General features: G+C 49.6%; 1 protein-coding gene across 5 annotated transcripts in view; it reads left to right on the top strand.

The window, feature by feature from the left end:
• The window catches only part of HDAC5 (histone deacetylase 5), a 178,931-nt gene that overhangs the window by 81,880 nt on the left and 77,628 nt on the right, over window positions 1-19,423 (top strand). For all 5 annotated transcript variants that reach the window (XM_029572400.1, XM_029572401.1, XM_029572399.1 and 2 more), the window contains 2 exons: window positions 5,676-5,898; window positions 18,209-18,426. In XM_029572400.1, coding sequence (XP_029428260.1) covers window positions 5,676-5,898; window positions 18,209-18,426 — 441 coding nt within the window. The remainder of the gene's footprint in view (window positions 1-5,675; window positions 5,899-18,208; window positions 18,427-19,423) is intronic.

The raw sequence follows: 19,423 nt of genomic DNA, 5'->3' as shown, positions 1-19,423 counted from the left end.
GAGGCAGATGGGCTGGGGATTGGCGCCCCTTTTGTACGCCCGATCCAGGGATTAACGTGGGGTGTAAATCTGGTGGTCCAGATCCCTCCCCTTCACGAGGTCACTTAAGTGGCTGGATTTTTTTTTTTTTTTTTGTATTTGCTCTAATTTCCTCACTTTCCTCTCCTTTCATTAACTTCCTGAATTGAGCTGGACAGCTCTCTTGAGTGTTTGGAGCAGGAAGTCAGTGTAAGGTTTTTGTTTTCAATTTATTTAAGTTCAATAAAAAAATAAAAAAAATCTAACAGCCTACGAAGAGGCAGGTAGGAGTAGTGAAGAGGACGCCTCCCCCCGACCCCTTCATCGGGGATTCGTGGGTTTTTTTTTTGTTTTTTTTTTACTGATTTTTGTTTCTCCTGCTTCGGCACCGCAATGGTAAGAGGGGGTGAGCTGCCGTACATGTGGAGGGGCTCCCACGCAGCTGAATCGCCGAGGTCTCTGTTCAACATGCACCTCAGGTGGGGAGGCACCCTCAGATCTCCCTACACCAGCCAAACAGAAAAAAATTGCGCCTGCACTGCCAGCTTCAGGTCGGAGCAGTGCAGCCTCCCAATGCTCTGACCGTGGCAACAGTGGCCATCTTGGATCTCCCAGCGATCGGGCTTACTCTTTTGGGGACCACGGGGGATCTCCCTCCCGTGCTTTGCCCAGTTCTTCTGGGTCCTGTTGAGGGACAGGGGGACCAGGAGGGATACCTAGGGCAAAGTCCTATACCTGCGGGTCAGGACAGTTTGAGACCCCAATCGCTCCCCACTGGCCCGACTCCGTTCTCACCCAAGTTCGTTCTTTTGATGCATAGGGCCTTTTTGGCGCAGCAGGAAGGTTTTGGGTCCCACTGGGGCAGTCAAGAACCCCTCCCCCTTTGGTCCTGAAGTCAGAATCGGGACTGCTCGGGTCTGGGCCGTTGCAGAACTCTTTGGTTGCGTCGCAGAATATGTCAACAGTCAGGGGGCTGCGTTTGCCTAGTATGGCTTCGCAGGTGGAGGCCTGCCACCCGGGAGCGCTGCTCTTGGAGGGCCGGGAGGCGGATTTGGACACGGTGGCTACGCAGGGGGATGATGTTGATCCGGGGCCGGTGGTGGCGGGTGATGACCCTGAGATTCTCCGATTGTTCCACAGGGAGGAGCTGGCCCCGCTCATTCCCCAAGTTTTGGTGGGGCTGGGCCTCCAGCCTCCACTTGGCGACTCTCACAAGTATGGAGTGGATCCAGTCTTGGAGGGCATGCGGAGCCCTCCTTCCGTGTTTTTGTATCATGAGTTCATTAAAAAGTTGGTGGACCAGGAATGGGATAACCCGGACGCGGGATTACGAGTTGGCAGGGCTATGGCCAAGCTTTATATCTTGCTGGAGCAAACCCTGGAGCTTTTTGCGCTTCCTAAGGTGAACAGAAGACGGCTATTCCGGTTGCAGGAACGGCGGCTCTGAAGGATGTTCAGGACCGCAAGCGGATTTTCGAGGTCTTGGCTTTGAGTCTCCACACGGCTATTTGTTCTAGCTTCATGCAGAGGGCATGCTTACTCTGGATACAGCGTTCCCAGGAGGGTCAGGCGTCCAGTGGTACGCAAGGTGCTCAGGCGTACAGGTTGGAAGCTGCAATAGTTTTTGTGGCAGATGCCTTGTATGACATGGTCCGGACTTCTTCCCGCATTATGGGTGCTGCAGTTTCCGCAAGGCTTCTCTTATGGCTCTGTAACTAGTTGGCGGACATTTCGTCTAAGTCCAAGCTGGCGTCTCTGCCGTTCAAAGGTCGACTCTTATTTGGTGAAGAGCTGGATCAGCTCATGAAGCAATTAGGTGATACTAAGATGTATCGATTGCCAGAGATCAAGCCCAAGGGCAGACAGAGTTTTCCTCCATGTCCACGTTTCGGGACAGTCGAAGGTCTCAGCAAGTATGGAGCGCATCAGTGACACAGAAGCCTTTTTCGTCTCATGGTCAGTCTTGGGGGCAGTCCTTTCAAGGAGGACGTCAGTCCTTCAGAACCCTCATCACTGGAGGATCCTCAGGTTCCAAATCGGCACAATGAGGCGAGGCAGGCCCACTCCGCCATTCCTTTTATAGGGGCTGGCTTGTTTTTACAAGGAGTGAGCCAGAATCACCCAGGATCAGTGGGTACTCTGTGTCATAAGAGACAGTTATGCTTAGAATTTGCTCGGCCCGCCGCGACCTGTTCTTAATCTCCCCCTGCGGCTTGCTGCAGAAGTGCAGGGTGGTGCAGGAGACTTTGGACAGGTTGCAGTGCTTGGCGGCCGTGGTTTCGGTGCCTCCGGATGACCTCCAAACGGGTTGCTATTCCATTTATTTTGTTGTCCTAAAGGAGGGATCCTTTCGCCCCATTCTCAATTTGAAACGCATGAATACAGCATTGAAAGTCCCCCGATTTTGCATGGAAATGTTGCGGTCAGTGATAGCAGCTGTAGGCACCCAGGAGTTCCTGGCATCGCCGAGATCATCAAAAGCTGCCTGAGGTTTATGGTCTTAGGGCAGCACTTCCACTTCCAGTTTCAGGTGCTCCCGTTCGGTCTGGCCATGGCACCTTGTTCCTTCACCAAAGTCATGATAGTCATAGCGATGATTGGCTCATTTGGGCGAAGTTGGAAAGCAGTTGTCGTTCTGCCGTACAGACGGTACTTTGAACTCTGCGGTTGCTAGGCTGAGTAGTGAATTTGGCCAAGAGCCACCTAACCCCATTTCAAACTCTAGAGTATCTGGGGGCGTGTTTCGACATAAGCCAAGGCAGGGTCTTTCTGAAGGAGAAGAGAGTGCGCAAGCTACAGACTCAGGTTCAGCGATTTGTCACAGTTGCATGACCCCAGAGCTTGGGATGTGTTGCAGGTCCTTGGTTCGATGACTTCCATGCTAGATCTGGTGCTGTGGGCCTTTGCTCACATTTGTCCGCTTCAGAGAGCTCTTCTGGCTCAGTGGAATCCATTGGAGGAATTTCACCAGCCGGTCCCTCTCTCTCCTTCGGCCAGGGACAGTCTGTCTTGGTGGCTGCGGACACCCAACCTTATGTGAGGGGTTGCACTGGAAATCCTGGATTGGGTGATCCTGACTACAGATACCAGTCTCTCTGGATGGGGAGCAGTATGTCAGAGACAAGCAGCCCAGGGCACCTGGTCGGCCGAGGTGGCTTCTTGGTCTATCAGTCGCTTGGAAGCCAGGACAGTACATTTAGTGTTACTTGCTTTTTGGCTTTTAGTTCAAGGGCGTTTGGTGCGAGTTCTTTCAGACAATGTGATGACCATAGCCTACATCAACAGACAGGGGGGCAGCAAGAGCCATTCAGTAGCTCTAGGGGTTCAGGAGCTGATCCTTTGGGCGGAACAGCACCTGGTTCAAATAGTGGCATTGCATATTGCAGGAATCTAAAATAATCAAGCAGACTTTCTCAGTTGCACTCTCCTCGATCCGGGAGAATGGGAGCTTTCAACTCTCTTAGGGTCCAAGTGGTAGCTTTGGCTTGTTTGAGAGGAAAGGTGGTTGGTTACGCTTGTCTTCTCATCCTGACATGATCAGATTTATTCGAGGAGTCAAGAATTTGCGCCCTCCTGTGAGGAGAGTTTGTCCTTCTTGGAACCTCAGTCTGGTCCTTTGGGGTTTGTGTGAGGCCCCGTTCGAACCTATCTGCAGGGCGACCCTTAAAGATTTGACTCTAAAGGTTGTTTTCTTGGTAGCCATTTGCTCTGCGAGGAGAATTTCAGAATTACAAGCTCTGTCATGTCGCGATCCATTTCTTCACATATCGGATGTAGGTGTGTCTTTGCGGATGGTGCCATCCTTTCTCTTGAAAGTGGTATCCGTGCTAATCAGTCTGTGGAGTTGCTGGCCTTTCCGGATTTGGGAGCTTTTGAGTCTAATGCTCAAGAGCTTAGACTGCTGGATGTCCGTAGAGCGTTGCTCCTCTACCTTAAAGTCACAAATGATTTTAGAAGATCTGGTCATCTTTTCGTTTTGTGGCGTGGTCCAAAGAAGGGCTCTCAAGCCTCCAAGGACTATCATTGCGAGATGTCTTAAGGAGGCTATTGGATCCGCTTACATCCTTAACCTTAAGCCAGTTCCGGAAAGCTTGAGGGCCCATTCCACTCTATCTCAGGCAGCCTCTTGGACAGAAGCTCACTTGGTGTCGCCGCAGGAAATTTGTAGAGCGGTGACTTGGAAGTCTCTGCATACTTTTGCGAGGCATTATCGGCTGGATGTGGGGGATCGGGAGTCTCTGTCTTTTGGCAAAGGCGTTTTACAAGCGGGACTCTCCAGGTTCCACGCTGTTTAGGGAACTTTGGTACATCCCAGGAGTCTGGACTGATCCAGGTACGTACAGGGAAAGGAAAATTTGGTTCTTTGCTAATTTTCGTTCCTATAGTACCACGGATCAGCCCAGAACCCGCCCAAACGTTGAGGGAGAGTCGTCCGCTGAGCTGTTGTATATTACAGATATCAGAAGTTTTATCAGTGTATATTGAAATGTTTTTTGCGGTTTTATGCATTTAGCTTGGGTACAGATCAATACTGAGGAACTGCAGGTGGCATCAGTGTATATAAAGCACTCTCAGTTTTACTTTCTCTGTCTCCTTCTGCTGGCACGTATGAATAAACCCAGGAATCTGGACTGATCCATGGTACTACAGGAACGAAAATTAGCAGGTAAGAACAAAATTTTCCTTTATTTCTTATGATCTGACCTTCCACTACTAAGTTTGGCCTTGAAGTTTGGCCCAGAAATCAACTGTTCTTGTCTGCTGTACCCTTGTTGGCTGATGGAGACCTGTGTGAGTGTAACATGTTGACACTCCAGCCAGTATTTCTGCTGATAGGGTTGCAGGGGAACTACTTAAAAATGTTGACAAGAGAACTGAAAAGTAGCATTTCCAACGTTTTTAGTAAGGTGTTGCTTTTTCACATAGTGAGCCTAATATTCAAACGACCCTTATTTATTTAGCACATTTTATATTCCGCAGACTTACAAAATCACGATTGGTAATGGAGTACAGCATGACACTCATAATTGCATAAAACAGTTATAAAAACAAAACAATACAGTCAATATTAAAAGCAACTTTAAAATAATAAGCTTTGACTTGCTTTCTAAAAGATTTTATGTCTCCCGACTAGCCTTAAGTCTTTAGTTAAACTATTCCATAATGATAGCACTGCATATGAAAACGTTCGTGTAGCCTGTAATCTGTAATCTCATAAGAGATAACTTGTGGGTTGCCAGTGGGCGTTACGGGACAATGCTACCTGATGTATAAGATATCCGACTAATTGGCGATATTGAGACTGCTCAATAGCAGGTCTAAACTTAAACATATAAAACTAATCCGGCTAAATAATGCCAAATATGGGGATATTCAACTGCATAGCCCTGCAGCTGAATATCCCATCTAATTTAGCTGGATAAGTGTATTCAGCTAACTTAGGTGACTGGGTTTGTTTTAAATATCTACCCCAGTATGACTAAGTTTTGTTTAAAAAGACATTTCCCTTGTCTTGGGTTTCTAACTAGGTTATCCATAAAGAGCTCTGAGGTTCTCCCTCCTTCTTTATCCTCCTTATTGCCTCTTCCCCACCAGCCACCTGAGTGACAGACAGAGATTGTGGCGTACTGATGCTGGTTCTGTTCCTTGTCCCTCAGGCTGCACCGAAGCTATCCTCACAGCAGGAGGCAGAGAGACAGGCCATCCAGTCACTGCGACAGGGTGGAGCACTGACAGGAAAGTTCATGAGCACCTCATCGCTACCTGGCTGCATGCCCGCGGTGGCACTGGAGGGCGAGGTGAATCCTCACGGGCACCCGTCACTTTTGCAGCATGTGCTACTCCTGGAACAGGCACGGCAACAGAACACACTAATAGCCGGTAAGTACGAGAAATGAAGAGTTAGGGGAGAGAGAGCCATCCTGGATGATTGAGGTCACTGGGACAAGTACTTGTCATAGAAGTGTATTTTGAGCAAGACCAGGAACTTTGTTAAAAAAGCATATTGGCATCTGTAGATGCAGAAAAGTGTCACTAGCCTCCTGCTCTTGGTACTATCTGTAGGCTCCCCAGAGCTCAGAGAGAAAAGCACACCAAGAGCAGAAAAACTGTGGATTTAGTGCACGCTGAGGTGGGATTAGCAGATTCAACAATAAAGTGAATTTGAAGTCATCCAATGATTCTGGCCTCTCCATCTGCAGTAGCAGCAGAGGTTCCCTGGGCCCTGGGAAACCTGAGCACTAACACGGAATGGTTCTAACTCAGATTCCTGCTGATCTCTTCATGCAGCGGCTACCTTCGGGATGTCCAGGTTTGGTGTACACGATTAGAACTGAGGAAAAAAGGTGCTGGAGGGAAATAAGTGAGGATGGTGGAGTGCAAAGGAGGAAGACAAAAATGACTGTTCTGAATTAAGAAAATAATTCTTGCAAGGTATTGCACTCCGAGGCTGGCAACTAGGGTGTATCCTTAGCAGAGTGAACAGAAAAAATGGGCAGACTGGATGGACTGTTGGTTGTTCTTCATCCGTTGTCTACTATATTACTCTGTAATATATGTGTGGACGTCCAGCTCAAAATACAGGAAAATAATCAGGATATCAATAAGCAGGAATTCCCTGTACATACCCAGATCAGTCCAGACTCCTGGGTTTTGCCTCCCCTCCAGCAGATGGAGACAGAGAAAGTTTTACTGACATTGCCACTTAACACGAGGTGCCACCTGCAGTTCCTCAGTATTTCTCTATCTCCAGCAGATGGTGGAGGTGCAAAGCCTGCAGTCTGAGTTTAAAAAAAAAAAAAAAAAGGATTTGTCTACAAACTTCAGCAGTGCTTGCCTCCATCCCTGAGGGTTGTTAGGTCCTTGACCCCCTGCTTTAAGAGGTGGCTGAGCAGGGGGTCAAGGACCCATTTTGTAGCTCGCTCCTTGATTGCTGGACGGGGCTGAAAGCCGGGGGTCCTGGTTCACTAACCCTGGGGGATGGACTGAGCTTGCAGCCATTCATGAAGGAAGTATCTATTTTATTACATTTTGCTTATTAAAGTTTTGTAAAAAAAAGAAAAACAAAAAAGAAATAGAGGCTCATCAAGTGAGCAGTCAGGGGCTGCTGTGGGACACCACATTTTTACCCCGGCTCTGCTCCTTTTCTCAATCGAGTGGCTCAGCTATTTTTCTCTATGTTCCTCTGGCACCTTTTTATGTTTGCTGCCCGGTGCTGGTTTCATGCAGCGTGGGACAGCCTGTGTGGCTTGTGGGGACGTGCTCGCGCGACAGCAAATATTCCCGGTGCCTCTCTGGTGGGGAGGGCACTTTGGGGAGCATGGCAGCAGTAAATTCGGCCAGGCACTGTGAGCCTGGGAAGTTCTCGCCGGCGCAACAGCCCACCAACAATCCCTTCCCACTAAGCGCAGGAACTGTGGCCATTTTATTTAAACTCAGGGCTGCCGCCTGGGCTTCGAAGGGGGATGGGGATTTCCCTCCTCCTTTGTCGCCGGTGGTGGCGGCTTCCAGGGAAGGTCCAGGCACTGAGAGGGCCCCTTTGCGAAGTGAGGAGGACTCGGAGGCTTCTTCTTCTTTCGCCTCAGAATTTGTTCTTTTGTGCACAAGGCCTATAAGGCCAGGAAGACCGCGCAGTGCAGATCTGAGAAGGGGGTTTCCCTAAGGCCAGCAAAGAGATCCAGGCCCTCCGGGGATGCAGGGGCCCACAAGGGTCAGGGTGCTCCTGAGGACCCTGGTGCCACCATCTGCTGCAGACAGCTCCTTCAAAGCTTCTGGAGCAGATGATAGGCAAGCGCAGGACCCTCCAGGGTCGGATCCAGGTTTGGTAGAATCAAAACCCGGGTCAGGCATTATCAAAGGACCCGTCTGTCGACGGCGATGATCCCAAGGTGGTATGGTTGTTCCACATGGAGGAGCTAGGTCCCCTGAAACCCACAGTTCTGGAGGAGCTGGGCATAGATGTTCCTCGAGATGACTCCGAATTGGGAGCAGTAGACCCAGTCATGGTTGGTCTCGGATCCCGTGAGGTCTTTTCCATTTCACAAGTCGGTCAGCGCATTGCTGTTTAGGGAGTGGGATACTCCCTAAACAGGCCTAAAGGTCAACCGGGCTATGGATAAATTGTATCCTTTGCTGGAGGAAACGTTTGAGCTTCTGAAAGTCCCGAAGGTGGATGCATCAGTTTTGGCTGTTACTAAGAAGTCAACCATTCCGGTTGCCGATTCTACAGCTCTGAAGGACCTTTTAAGATAGGAAACTGGAGGTGCGCCTCAAGAAGAATTTTGAGGTGTCTGCCCTTGATGTTCGAGCTGCTGTATGTAGCAGTTTTATGTTGAGGGCAGGCCTACACTGGGTGCAGCAGTTACAGGCAGACAAGTCCTTGTCTGAATCTGAGACCCAACAGACAGAGCGGCTGGAGGTTGTTGTGGTATTTAGTGCAGATGCCTTGTATGAGCTCCTCAGAGCCTTCTCCAGGAATATGATGTCGGCAGGCTTGGCCCGGAGACTTTTCTGGTTGAGGAATTGGTTGGCGGACGTTTCATCCAAGTCTCAGTTGGGAACTTTGCCCTTTAAAGGGAAACTGCTTTTTGGTAAAATCTTGGAGGAGATGATCAAGTTTCTCGGGCAGAACAAGGTCCATAAATTGCCTGAAGACAAGCTGAAAGGGAAAAGTTCCTTTCTTCCTCATTCACGCTTCAGAGGGAGATGGCGTTTTTGGGCGCTCAGAGCATCGGGGAGTTCTCGGAGGCAGATCTCAAACAGACAACCGTCCTGGAATCAGCCCTTTCGAGGGTGTAGGTCCGGCAGAGATGGCTCTTCCCAGGGTGGAGGTGGAGCCAAATCAACCCAATGATGCGAGGCTGGTCCACTGCTCCGTTCCAGTGATCGGGAGCCGACTGGTTTTGTTTACAAGGAGTGGACCAAGGTCATGTTGGACCAGTGACTCTTAAGCGTGATAAAACAAGATTACGCTGTAGAATTTGCTCATCCGCTAAGAGATCGGTTTATGGTCTTCCCATGCACTTACGAAACAAAGAAGCTGGCAGTTCAAGAAACCGTTTGTCACTTGCGCAGGCTGGGAGCCTTTGTTCCTGTCCCTGTGGAGGAGCAGGGGACAGGTCGCTATTCCATTTATTTCATAGCTCCTAAGAAGGAGGGTATGTTCCGTCCGATCCTCGATTTAAAAAAAGTGAACATGGCTCTGAAGGTTCCTCGGTTCTGAATAGAAACCCTGCGTTCGGTGATTGCCTCGGTGCACAAGGGGGAGTACCTAGCATCCCTGCTTTTAACCAAGACGTACTTGCATATAGAAATCCAGCCCGATCATCAGAGATATCTGAGATTCATGATTCTGAGAGAACATTTTCAATTTTGTGCTCTACCCTTCGGTCTGGCGACGGTGCCCAGGACCTTTATCAAGGTGATGGACAGGGTCTTGGTCCACCCCTATTTGAACGATTGGCTGATTCGGGCGAAGTCGGAAACCCTTTGTCTGAAGGCAGTGGACTTAGTCCTCCGGCGCCTGAGATCGCTGGGGTGGACAGTCAATCTGTCCAAGAGTCATCTTGTCCCTTCCCAGATTTTGGAATTCCTGGGGGCGTGTTTTGATACAAGGCTGAGGAACATGTTCCTCATCGAAGAGGAGATTTCCAGGTTGCAAGCTCAAGTTCGTGGATTGTTGAAGAAATGGGTACCCAAGATCTGGGATTACTAGCAAGTTCTCGGGTCTATGGCTTCCACCTTGGAGTTGGTTTCTTGGGCGTTTGCTCATATGAGGCCTCTGCAGTCGGTATTACTATCTTACTGGGACCTGTTGTTGGAGCAATTTCAGCTGCCTCTCCCTCTTATGGAGTTGGCTCGTTCCAGTATTTCCTGGTGGCTTCTTCCGGACAAATTAAGTCAAGGTGAGGATTTAGACATTCTGGTCTGAACGATCATCACCACCGATGCCAGTCTCTCTGGGTGTGGAGCGGTTTGTCAGAGCCAGTTGGTGCAAGGGCAGTGGTTAGCAGAGGAAGCCTCGTGGTTCATCAGTTATCTACAGACAAGAACTGTATGCTTGGTCCTGCACGCATTTCTGCCCCTGGTAAGTGGAAGCCCGGTGAGGGTCTTGTTGGACAATGCAACAACAGTGGCTTACATCAACCGACAGGGGGGCACCAAGCATTGAGCAGTGGCTCAGGAAGCCTGGATTTGATCGCTTGGGCACGGGTACGGACAACGTGCAAGCAGATTTTCTGAGTCGGCAGCAGCTGGACACCGGAGAATGGGAGCTGTCAGAAGAAGCGATGTGCCTCATCAGTCACAGGTGGTGCATGCCGTGCGTGGATTTAATGGTAACCTTCTGCAGTGCCAAGGCCCTGCATTTCTTCAGCTGGCGAAGAGAAAGAGGAGCAGAGGGGGTAGATGCCTTGGTTCTGCCCTGGTCAACAGACGTCCTTCTGTATGTGTTTTCCTTCTTGGCCTTTGGTGGGCAAGATCTTGTGACGCATAGAGATTCATCCGTGCAACTTGATTCTCATTGTGCCAGAGTGGCCGAGGTGTCCGTGGTTTGCGGACTTAGTCAGCTTAGTAGTGGACGGACCTTTTCGGCTGGCTCATCTGCTGAACCTTCTGCACCAAGGTCCTGTTTGTTTAGATCAGGCAGATCACTTTTGTCTAGCGGGGCAGCGTTTGAGAGATAAAGGTTATTTGGAAGGAATCATCACCACCCTCTTGCAGTCTAGGAAGACTTCCATGTCTCTGACTTATGTGAGAGTTTGGAGGGTTTTTGAGGCCTGGTGTTCCGAGCTGAGGGTGAATCCTATGCGTGCTTTGGTGGTGCATATCTTGGCTTTTCTACAGGAGGGTTTGGTCAAATGTTTATCCTTTAGTTCCCTCAGGGTTCAGGTGGCAGCTTTGGGATGTCTTTGAGGTAAGGTTCGGGGAGTATCTCTGGTGGCTCATCCGGATGTTGTACGTTTTTCTTCAGGGAGCGAAACATTTGCAATTCCCCCCCGCCCCCCATTTGGAAGCCTTGCCCTTCCTGAAGCCTTAATATGGTCCTAAAGAGCATGTGTGCGCCTCCATTCGAACCTATGAGATGAGCGACTATAAAGTATCTCACTTTAAAGGTGGATTTCCTGGTGGCAATCTGTTCAACGTGACAAATCTCCGAGCTTCAGGCCTTATCGTGTAGGGAGCCCTTTTTGAGGATTTTGGATGAGAGAGTATCTTTGAGAATGGTTCCGTCCTTTCTTCCAAAGGTGGTGTCGTCATTCCACTTAAATCAACCAGTGGAGCTCCCGGCCTTCCCAAATCTGATCTCTATGGTGCCTCAGGCTAGAGAGTTATAATGGCTAGATCTGAAGCGTACTTTGTTGCAGTACCTGGAATTCACAAACAGCTTCCGTTTGTCCGACCATCTCTTTGTGCTGTGGAGTGGTGCCAAAAAAGGTCATAAGGCTTCAAGAGTCACAATTGTGCGGTGGTTGAAAGAAACTATTAGCTCTGCATATATCTGTTAAGGTTTCCCTGTTCTGGAAGGTTTACGGGCGCATTCTACCCATTCCCAGGCGGCCTCCTGGGCCGAGTGTCAGCAAGTTTCGCCACAGGAGATCTGTAGAGTGGCTACTTGGAAATCGTTACACACTTTCACCAGACATTATCGTTTGGATGTCCAGGCCCCAGAGGCCATGGGCTTTAGTGAAAGTGTACTTCGAGCGGGACTTTTACAATCCCAACCTGTTTAGGGAAGCTTTGGTACATCCTAGGAGTCTGGACTGATCTGGATACATACAGAGAAAGGAAAATTGATTCTTACCTGCTAATTTTTGTTCCTTTAGTACCTCAGATCAGTCCGGAGTCCCGCTCTCTGGAGGAAAGGGAGAATTGGTGAGTCCATTCGATTTGTTTTTTCCGATTACTCTGAAGAATGGCACAGGTTTTTTGTTTGTCCTACACAGGGTTTTGTGTGGGCACGGTTTTCAGTTCAAGGCGTTGGTTTTGTTTCTTTTGTTTCTGGCTTGGGTACAGATCAATACTGAGAGACCTCAGGTGGCACCTTGTGTTAAGTGGCAGTGTCAGTAAAACTTTCTCTGTCTCCATCTGCTGGAGGGGAGGCAAAACCCAGAAGTCTGGACTGATCTGAGGTACTACAGGAACGAAAATTAGCAGGTAAGAACCAATTTTCCTTTTCCTAGCATGTAGCCAGATGGACTCAGGACCAATGATGCTCCCCTGCCAGCAAATGGAGACAGAGTCAGGTTTCAAAGCTGACATCACCCTTGCAGTGACCTCAGCCCTTAAGTAATTCTCCATCTCCAGCACATGCAGACATGTTTCCCAGTGGGGATCGCTGTACCTTTTGGAAGAAGAAATTCTATTTTCAAATTGGAGAAAAGATTGAGCCCTGCTCTCCTGCGGTGATACCTAAAGGTCCCTCCCCCAGTTGAGAATTCCTGAGGTGATTCTGGGATCCTTCAGAGATGTGCCTTGGTCCGGTACCCGGTTCCTGGCATAGACTTTCCTGCTGAAGCAGTTGAAAGGCTGCGGGTGCAGGAAGCCAAGCATGGCGGTGACGGCCAAAGCCCTCTCCCCCCGCAGCTGGAAACCGTCTCTGTACTCGGCCGGTAAGCGCTGACCCCCAGGTAAGTACAAAAAAATAAAAAAAAAGAGAAGAGGATTTCCTCCTGATTCAGACATTGGAGGGGTTTCGGTAAGACTTCCTTCAGTCTCCTTACTCGGCGTGCCATACCGACGTCATTCCCGATCCCGTTGGGGTAAGGGGAAGTGGGCTTCTGAGCGGGTTGAGTGGCCCCCTGGTGGGCTAGACCTCTATTTAGGCTTGGTCGGCACACCGCGTGGTAGGCTGTGGCTGCACCATCTTGCACGCATTTTTGTGCATGTACTGCCCACCAAAGAGCTTCGATACGTGCATTGCGTGTTGACTGTGCACACGCACTGTGCGCATAAAGCTGCGTGCATACATATGCTCACAACTTACTAAGCGCAGAATACAAATAAAGTCAGGCGCACGGGCTATGTGTGCGCCTCACTGCGGTCTGCGTAAGTGCCTGAAATCTGTGCGCATAAAAGTTTAAACACGAGCCATCTGAACAAGCAGTTACTGTCACAATGGCTCCAGCAGCAAAGAATCATAAGTGCCTTTCTCTCTGTGCTGCTTTGTCATATTAGGACTACTTACTCTGACCTGGATTCTTGCTTATGTTAGCACTGTGAGGAAGCCTAGGGAGAGCTGGCCTCCCCAGACTTTGCTAAGTCCAGCTCCTCCCATTCAAAGGAAGTACCCTGGATCTGAGAAACCCCAGGACTTGGGTTATCCATGGGAGAGGGAAATTTAGCAGCACCTACCCCAGTACCTCCTGGGCTAGGCTTGAACTCAGCCGCCTTCTCGTGGGTGGAATTCTTTCAAGGCCTTCAAGCCTTCATACAGGCGCAATCTGTTACTTCACTTGCCCTTGTCCGGACAGAACCTCTGCCGGTAAGCCCTCCCTCTCCCAGTCCTATCAGCAGACATTGAGGCATGCCTTGGCTCAACAAGGGTATCCCTGGTAGGGACCTGGATGGCACAGACGAAGAAGAGGATCCAGATTCCTTGGAAGATGGGGAAATATCCCTTGATTTAGAATCATATCGGACCATGTTACAGTTTTTCCATAGAAACAAATTGCAGGCCCTGGTTTCCCAGACCCTGAAGATGCTGGGTCGGACACTATGATGGAAACAAAGAAGAATCCCATTCTGATTTCCCTACGGAAAGCCTTTTGCTACTTTCCAGTACTGGAAGCCATCCAGGAGTTAATTGACCTGGAATGGGAAGCCCCAGAAGCAAGTTTTAAAGGTGGACGAGCATTAGAAGCTCTATACCTACTGGATCCGCAGTGAGAGAACATTTAAGTTCCCTTAAAGTGGATGCGCTGGTCTGTGCCGTCTCTAAGCGAACAACTATCCCAGTGGAGGGAGGAGCGGCCTTAAAGGATGCGCACGATAGGCGGATGGAGTCCATCCTTAAACAGGCCTTTGACGCAATAGCAATGACCTTACAGATTGCTTCTTGTTGTGCCCTGGTAGCTTGTTCATGCCAGCTCCTCTCTTAGGAGGTGGCTCACTCGGGGGTGAATTCCAGAGCAGTTATGGAATCCGCCGCCACCTTTTTAGCTGACGCGGGCTCGGACCTAGTCCATACCTTGGCCAGAGGAGTGGCCTCAGTGGTGGCGGCTAGAAGACAACTATGGCTGCGGAATTGGTCAGAAGATGCAACCTCCAAGGCAAATCTCACAAAGATGCCCTTTAAAGGATCACTCCTCTTGGGAAGTGAATTAGAAAAGCTAGCCAGTAAATGGGGCGAATCTCCAGTACCCTGGCTACCAGAAGATAAGAGAAAGCAGTTACATCACCCCTTGCCCATGAGGGGTTGATCCAGAGGCTCCAACACTTTTACCCCTACAGAAACTTGACATTTCAGAGGTCTCAGTCCTTTCGGAGTCGGCAGTCCAAGAGAGGGTCAGGCTTGGGTTCAAGTTTGTCCCAAACCCCCCAGTGACGTTTTGCCAACCCACCCTTGGAATGAGGAGATAGGGGGTCGAGGTTCCTCTTCTACCAACAGTGGGTTGAGATCACTTTGGACAAATGGGTACTGGAGGTTATACGAGAACGATATGCGCTGGAATTTCGCAGCACTCCTCGCGATGTATTCATGATATCTCCTTGCCACTCCCACACAAGAAGCAGGCAGTGGAAACTACTCGATGAAGGCTATAATCTCAGTACCTGCGCCCCAGGAAAATACAGGACATTATTCCATCCATTTCATCGCACCCAAGAAGGAAGGATCCTTTCACCCCATCCTGGACCTCAAGAGCGTCAACCGACATCTACAACTGATTCATTTCCGCATGAAAAACCTACGCTCCATGATAATGGCCGCACAATCAGGAGAATTCTTAACCTCCCTGGATGTATCTGAGGCCTACCTACATATTCCAATCCAGCAAGAACATAATTTCCTACGCTTTGCGGTACTGGGTCGCCGTTATCAGTTCTGGGCACTGCCCTTTGTCCTGGCCACCATGCCTTGTCCTGGCTACCACCCCCAGAACATTTTTCAAGATTATGGTGGTCGTAGCGGCAGCATTGAGAAGAGAGGGAATCCTGGTGAACCCGTACATAGATGACTGGTTGATCTGGGCAAAGTCCGTGGAAGAGAGTCTCTGGGTGACCAACAGGGTGACGTCCTTGGTTCAGGAACTTGGTTGGGTCATAAACCTGGACAAAAGCAGTCTCAAACTCTCCCAGTCCTTGGAATATCTAGGGGTCTGGTTCGACACCAAACAGGGCAAGATCTTCCTCCTGACCACGCGGATAAGGAAATTGAAGTCCCAAGTACGTCTGTTGATGAACACAATATGCCCAAAGGTGTGGAGCTATCTTCAAGTACTCGGATTGATGGCGGCAACCCTGGAAGCAGTGCCATGGGCAAGGGCACACATGCGACCACTTCAACGCTCCCTGCTGTCACGTTGGAACGCGCTGTCTCAAAACTTTTCGATTCGCCTCCACTTACCGTTGGAAGTATGCTCTTGGCTCCAGTGGTGGCTGCAGGAAGCTCTTCTGGAAAGTGGTGTACCCCTGTCCTCTCCGAATTGACTGGTCATCATGACAGATGTGAGCCTCTGGGGCTGGGGAGCTCACTTTCAGGAACTGACGGCCCAGGGGTGTTGGACCAAGGAAGAGAACCTCTGGAACATAAACCGTCTGGAAGCCCGGGAGGTCAGATTGGCATGTCTACAATTCATCCACATACTCCAAGGTCAAGCGGTCCGCAAAATGTCGGACAACGCAACAACAGTAGCCTACATCAACTGCCAGGGTGGATCCAAAAGCCAGCAAGTGTCACAGGAGATAGATCTCCTTATGGAATGGGTGGAAATACATCTAAAGATGATCTCAGCCTCCCACATCGCAGGAAAAGACATCAGAGCAGACTTTCTAAGCAGGGAGAGCCTGGATCCAGGAGATTGGGTGTTGTCAGCCAAAGCCTTTCAGCTGGTAGTAGGTTGCTGGGGTCTCCCATCCATCGACCTGCTGGCTGCATCTCATAATGCGAAGGTTACCCGATTCTTCAGTAGTGAAAGAGATCAGTTGGCCCTGGGGTTCGACTCTCTCGTTCAGACCTGGCCAGAAGAGGAGCTGCTATATATCTTCCCTCTGTGGCCCCTCCTAGGCAGGGTCATTCGCAGAATCGAGCACCACAGGGGATTAGTCCTACTAGTAGTTCCAAATTGGCCCAGGCATCCGTGGTATGTGGACATGTGGAGACTCCTGGTAGAGACCCCCCTGTGCCTTCCACCACACAGGGACCTGCTATAGCAGGGACCAGTCCTTCACAAGGATCCGACTCAATTCTGTCTTACAGTTTGGCCCTTGAGAGGGCTCGCCTGATGAAGTGAGGATATTTGGCATTACCACCTTATTCCGCGCTCAGAAGTTCTCTACGTCCCTAGCATATGTGCAGGTCTGGAGAGTATTTGAGGCCTTGTATGAGGAACGCAGTGTTTCCTCTCAGTTGGTCAAAATCCCACTAATTCTGGAATTTTTGCAGGACGGCTTGAATAAAGGTTTGACCCTTAACTCCTTGAAGGTCCAGGTAGCAGCTCTTTCAGGGGTGAGGTGAATGGATCCCTCCTGTCGGTTTATCCGGACATGGCCCGTTTTCCATAATGGGTGAAGCACCATCATGCCACCCCTGCAATGGATGGTTCCCTTGTGGAATCTTAATCTAGTATTGGAGTTTTTGGCAGGGCCTTCCTTTCAGCTACTGCACAGTCTTTCCTTGCGTTTATTAACCCTGAAAACGGTGTTCCTGGTGGCTGTATGCTCGGCATGTTGCATGTTTGAACCACAGGCATTGTCATGCCAGGTACCGTTCCTCCGGAAGACTCCAGGAGTGTTACAGCTTTCGTACCGTTCCATCCTTCTTGCCCAGGCTAGTCTCAGAGTTTTATTTGAATCAGTCCATTTTGTTGCCATCCCTAGATAAGAACAAGGAAGCGGAAGAATACCATCTCCTCTGCTGTTTGAATGTCAGTAGGCTTTTGGTGCGGTATCTGGAAGATTCAGAAATGGTCCGAAAGATGGACTGCCTGTTTGTCCTTCACGGTGGAAGGAAGCAGGGTGAACCAGCTTTGCAGGCTACCATAGAATGCTGGATTAAGGAGGTGGTCACAGGAGCCTATGTGGAGGCAGGAAAGCCATTACCTTCTCAGGTTAAAGCTCATTCCACTAGGGCTCAGGCAATCTCATGGGCGGAAGCTAGACTGCTGTCTCCCGTTGACATCTGCCAAGCGGCGACATGGTCCTCCTTACACACCTTCTCCATGTTCTATTGCCTGGACGTTCAGGCCTGGGAGGACGCAACCTTTGCAAGGGTGGTGTTAAGCGGACTGCGGGCAGCCTCCCACCCTGATCGGGAGTAGCTTTTGTACATCCCATTAGTCCTGAGTCCCATCTGGCTACACGCTAGGAAATGGAGAAATTACTTACCTGATAATTTTGTTTTCCTTAGTGTAGACAGATGAACTCAGCATCCCGCCCACGGCTGCCCAAGAACTATGCCAAGGATTCACCCGTGGAGTGGATATCGATTCCAAGAGATTATGGGTAAGTAGTCATCCAGTTCCTAGATCAGGGCATCTATAATCTTACCGGTGTTCAGTGTTTGTTTGTTTGAGTACAGTTATGGTTATCCGTTTTTAATCAAGTTTTCAATCAAGATTTTTTGATAGTATGTCCACAATGTCTTTTGAAGAGAATACTGAAGGACTGAGGTCTCTGCAGGGGTGTATCTAGGGTGATGTCAGCTTTGAAACCTGACTCCGTCTCCATGTGCTGGCAGGTGAGCATAAACCCATTGGTCCTAAGTCCATCTGTCTACACTAAGGAAAACAAAATTATCAGGTAAGTAATTTCTCCATTGCATTGGGATTTTAAATGGACATAAATCTGTTGTAATAGGGTTTTGAGATGGAGGGATCAGACTCGGCCAAACGTAGAAATTGTTCATGACCCTGTTACTGCTTGTAACGTGCTTTTATTCGAGATTTGTGGGGCAAAGGGTTTTGTACACACAGCCACTTGCTCACTGTCTGATCTGCCATTAACCATGTGTCACCTCTCTGTTTTCTCCTGCCAGTGCCGCTCCATGGCCAGTCTCCATTGGTGACAGGGGAGCGGATCGCCACCAGCATGTGGACGGTGAACAAGCTGCCTCGGCATCGCCCGCTGAGCCGCACGCAGTCCTCGCCTCTCCCCCAGAGCCAGCAGGCCCTGCAGCAGCTGGTCATGCAGCAGCAGCACCAGCAGTTCCTGGAGAAGCAGAAGCAATACCAGCAGCAGATGCAACTAGGCAAGGTGGGCAATGAGGGGAAGGGTCAGATGGGCACCCAGATGTACTGCTGGGGGAGGGTGTGTTCGTCCCATTTATCTAACTGTGCAGGAAGAGTGTGACTTTGTCTATATCAGTCTAATAAATGACTGACTTAATATTATTAGCTGTAATATATTAAGCCGGGAAGTAGTGGCTGAGTTAACTTTTTTTTTTTTTTTTTGATCTGGCAGTTTCCTCTTGCTCCTTTGTATTTCCAGCTCTGTGCAAACAAGGGCCAGGATCTGGCACCGCGAGCCTTCATTCACAAATACCCAGGGAGTTTTCCTCGATTCTGTCTCCCCTGCCAACTTACCTTTGGAGTGGAGGAGTAGCCTAGGGGGTTAGAGCAGCGGTTGATATCCCACTGATGCCCCTTGTGACCTTGGGCAAGTCATTTCACCCTCCTATGCCCCAGGAACAAACTTAGACTGTGAGCTCTCTGGAGATAGGGAAATACCTAAAGTACCTGACGTTCATGAAATGCAGAATATAAATTTTACGTTACAGCCAGGGCCCATGCACCAGGGCTTCTTTGGGAACTTTGCAAACATGGGACCTAAATCTGGCCGCCAGGTGTTGCTGTTGCACAATGATTAGGGCTCCCTCCCTTGGGGTCTGTGAATGTTTCCTCTGCAGCATTCTAAGTGCAGCCAACCTGGAGAGAGGAAGACCTGAGCCCAGCACTGGAAACCAGGTCTCTCTGCATTGGAAGTGCACAGCACTGCCACTAAGCCACCAGTCTTGCCCAGTGAACATATTATTACAGCTAATGCCCGGGCATCTGCAGTTTCTGGGCACTGATCTTGTCGGCTGCTGTTTCAGACAGTGTCCACTTTTCCTGATGTGCCCAGATGCAAGTGTTGAGGAAGCGAAGGATAGTGGGGGAGGCAAATGTTTTTGTTGAATTCTGAACTTTTATGCCAGCACTCGCTAATCTGAACGATGCTTAGCTCTTCTGTTTTTGTGATAGTTTCTCCTTGC

Source organism: Rhinatrema bivittatum, chromosome 12 (genome assembly GCF_901001135.1).
Source record: "Rhinatrema bivittatum chromosome 12, aRhiBiv1.1, whole genome shotgun sequence".
Classification (NCBI taxonomy): domain Eukaryota; kingdom Metazoa; phylum Chordata; class Amphibia; order Gymnophiona; family Rhinatrematidae; genus Rhinatrema; species Rhinatrema bivittatum.
The sequence above is the reverse complement of the archived record's forward strand: the minus strand, read 5'-3'. Positions and strand labels throughout refer to the sequence as shown.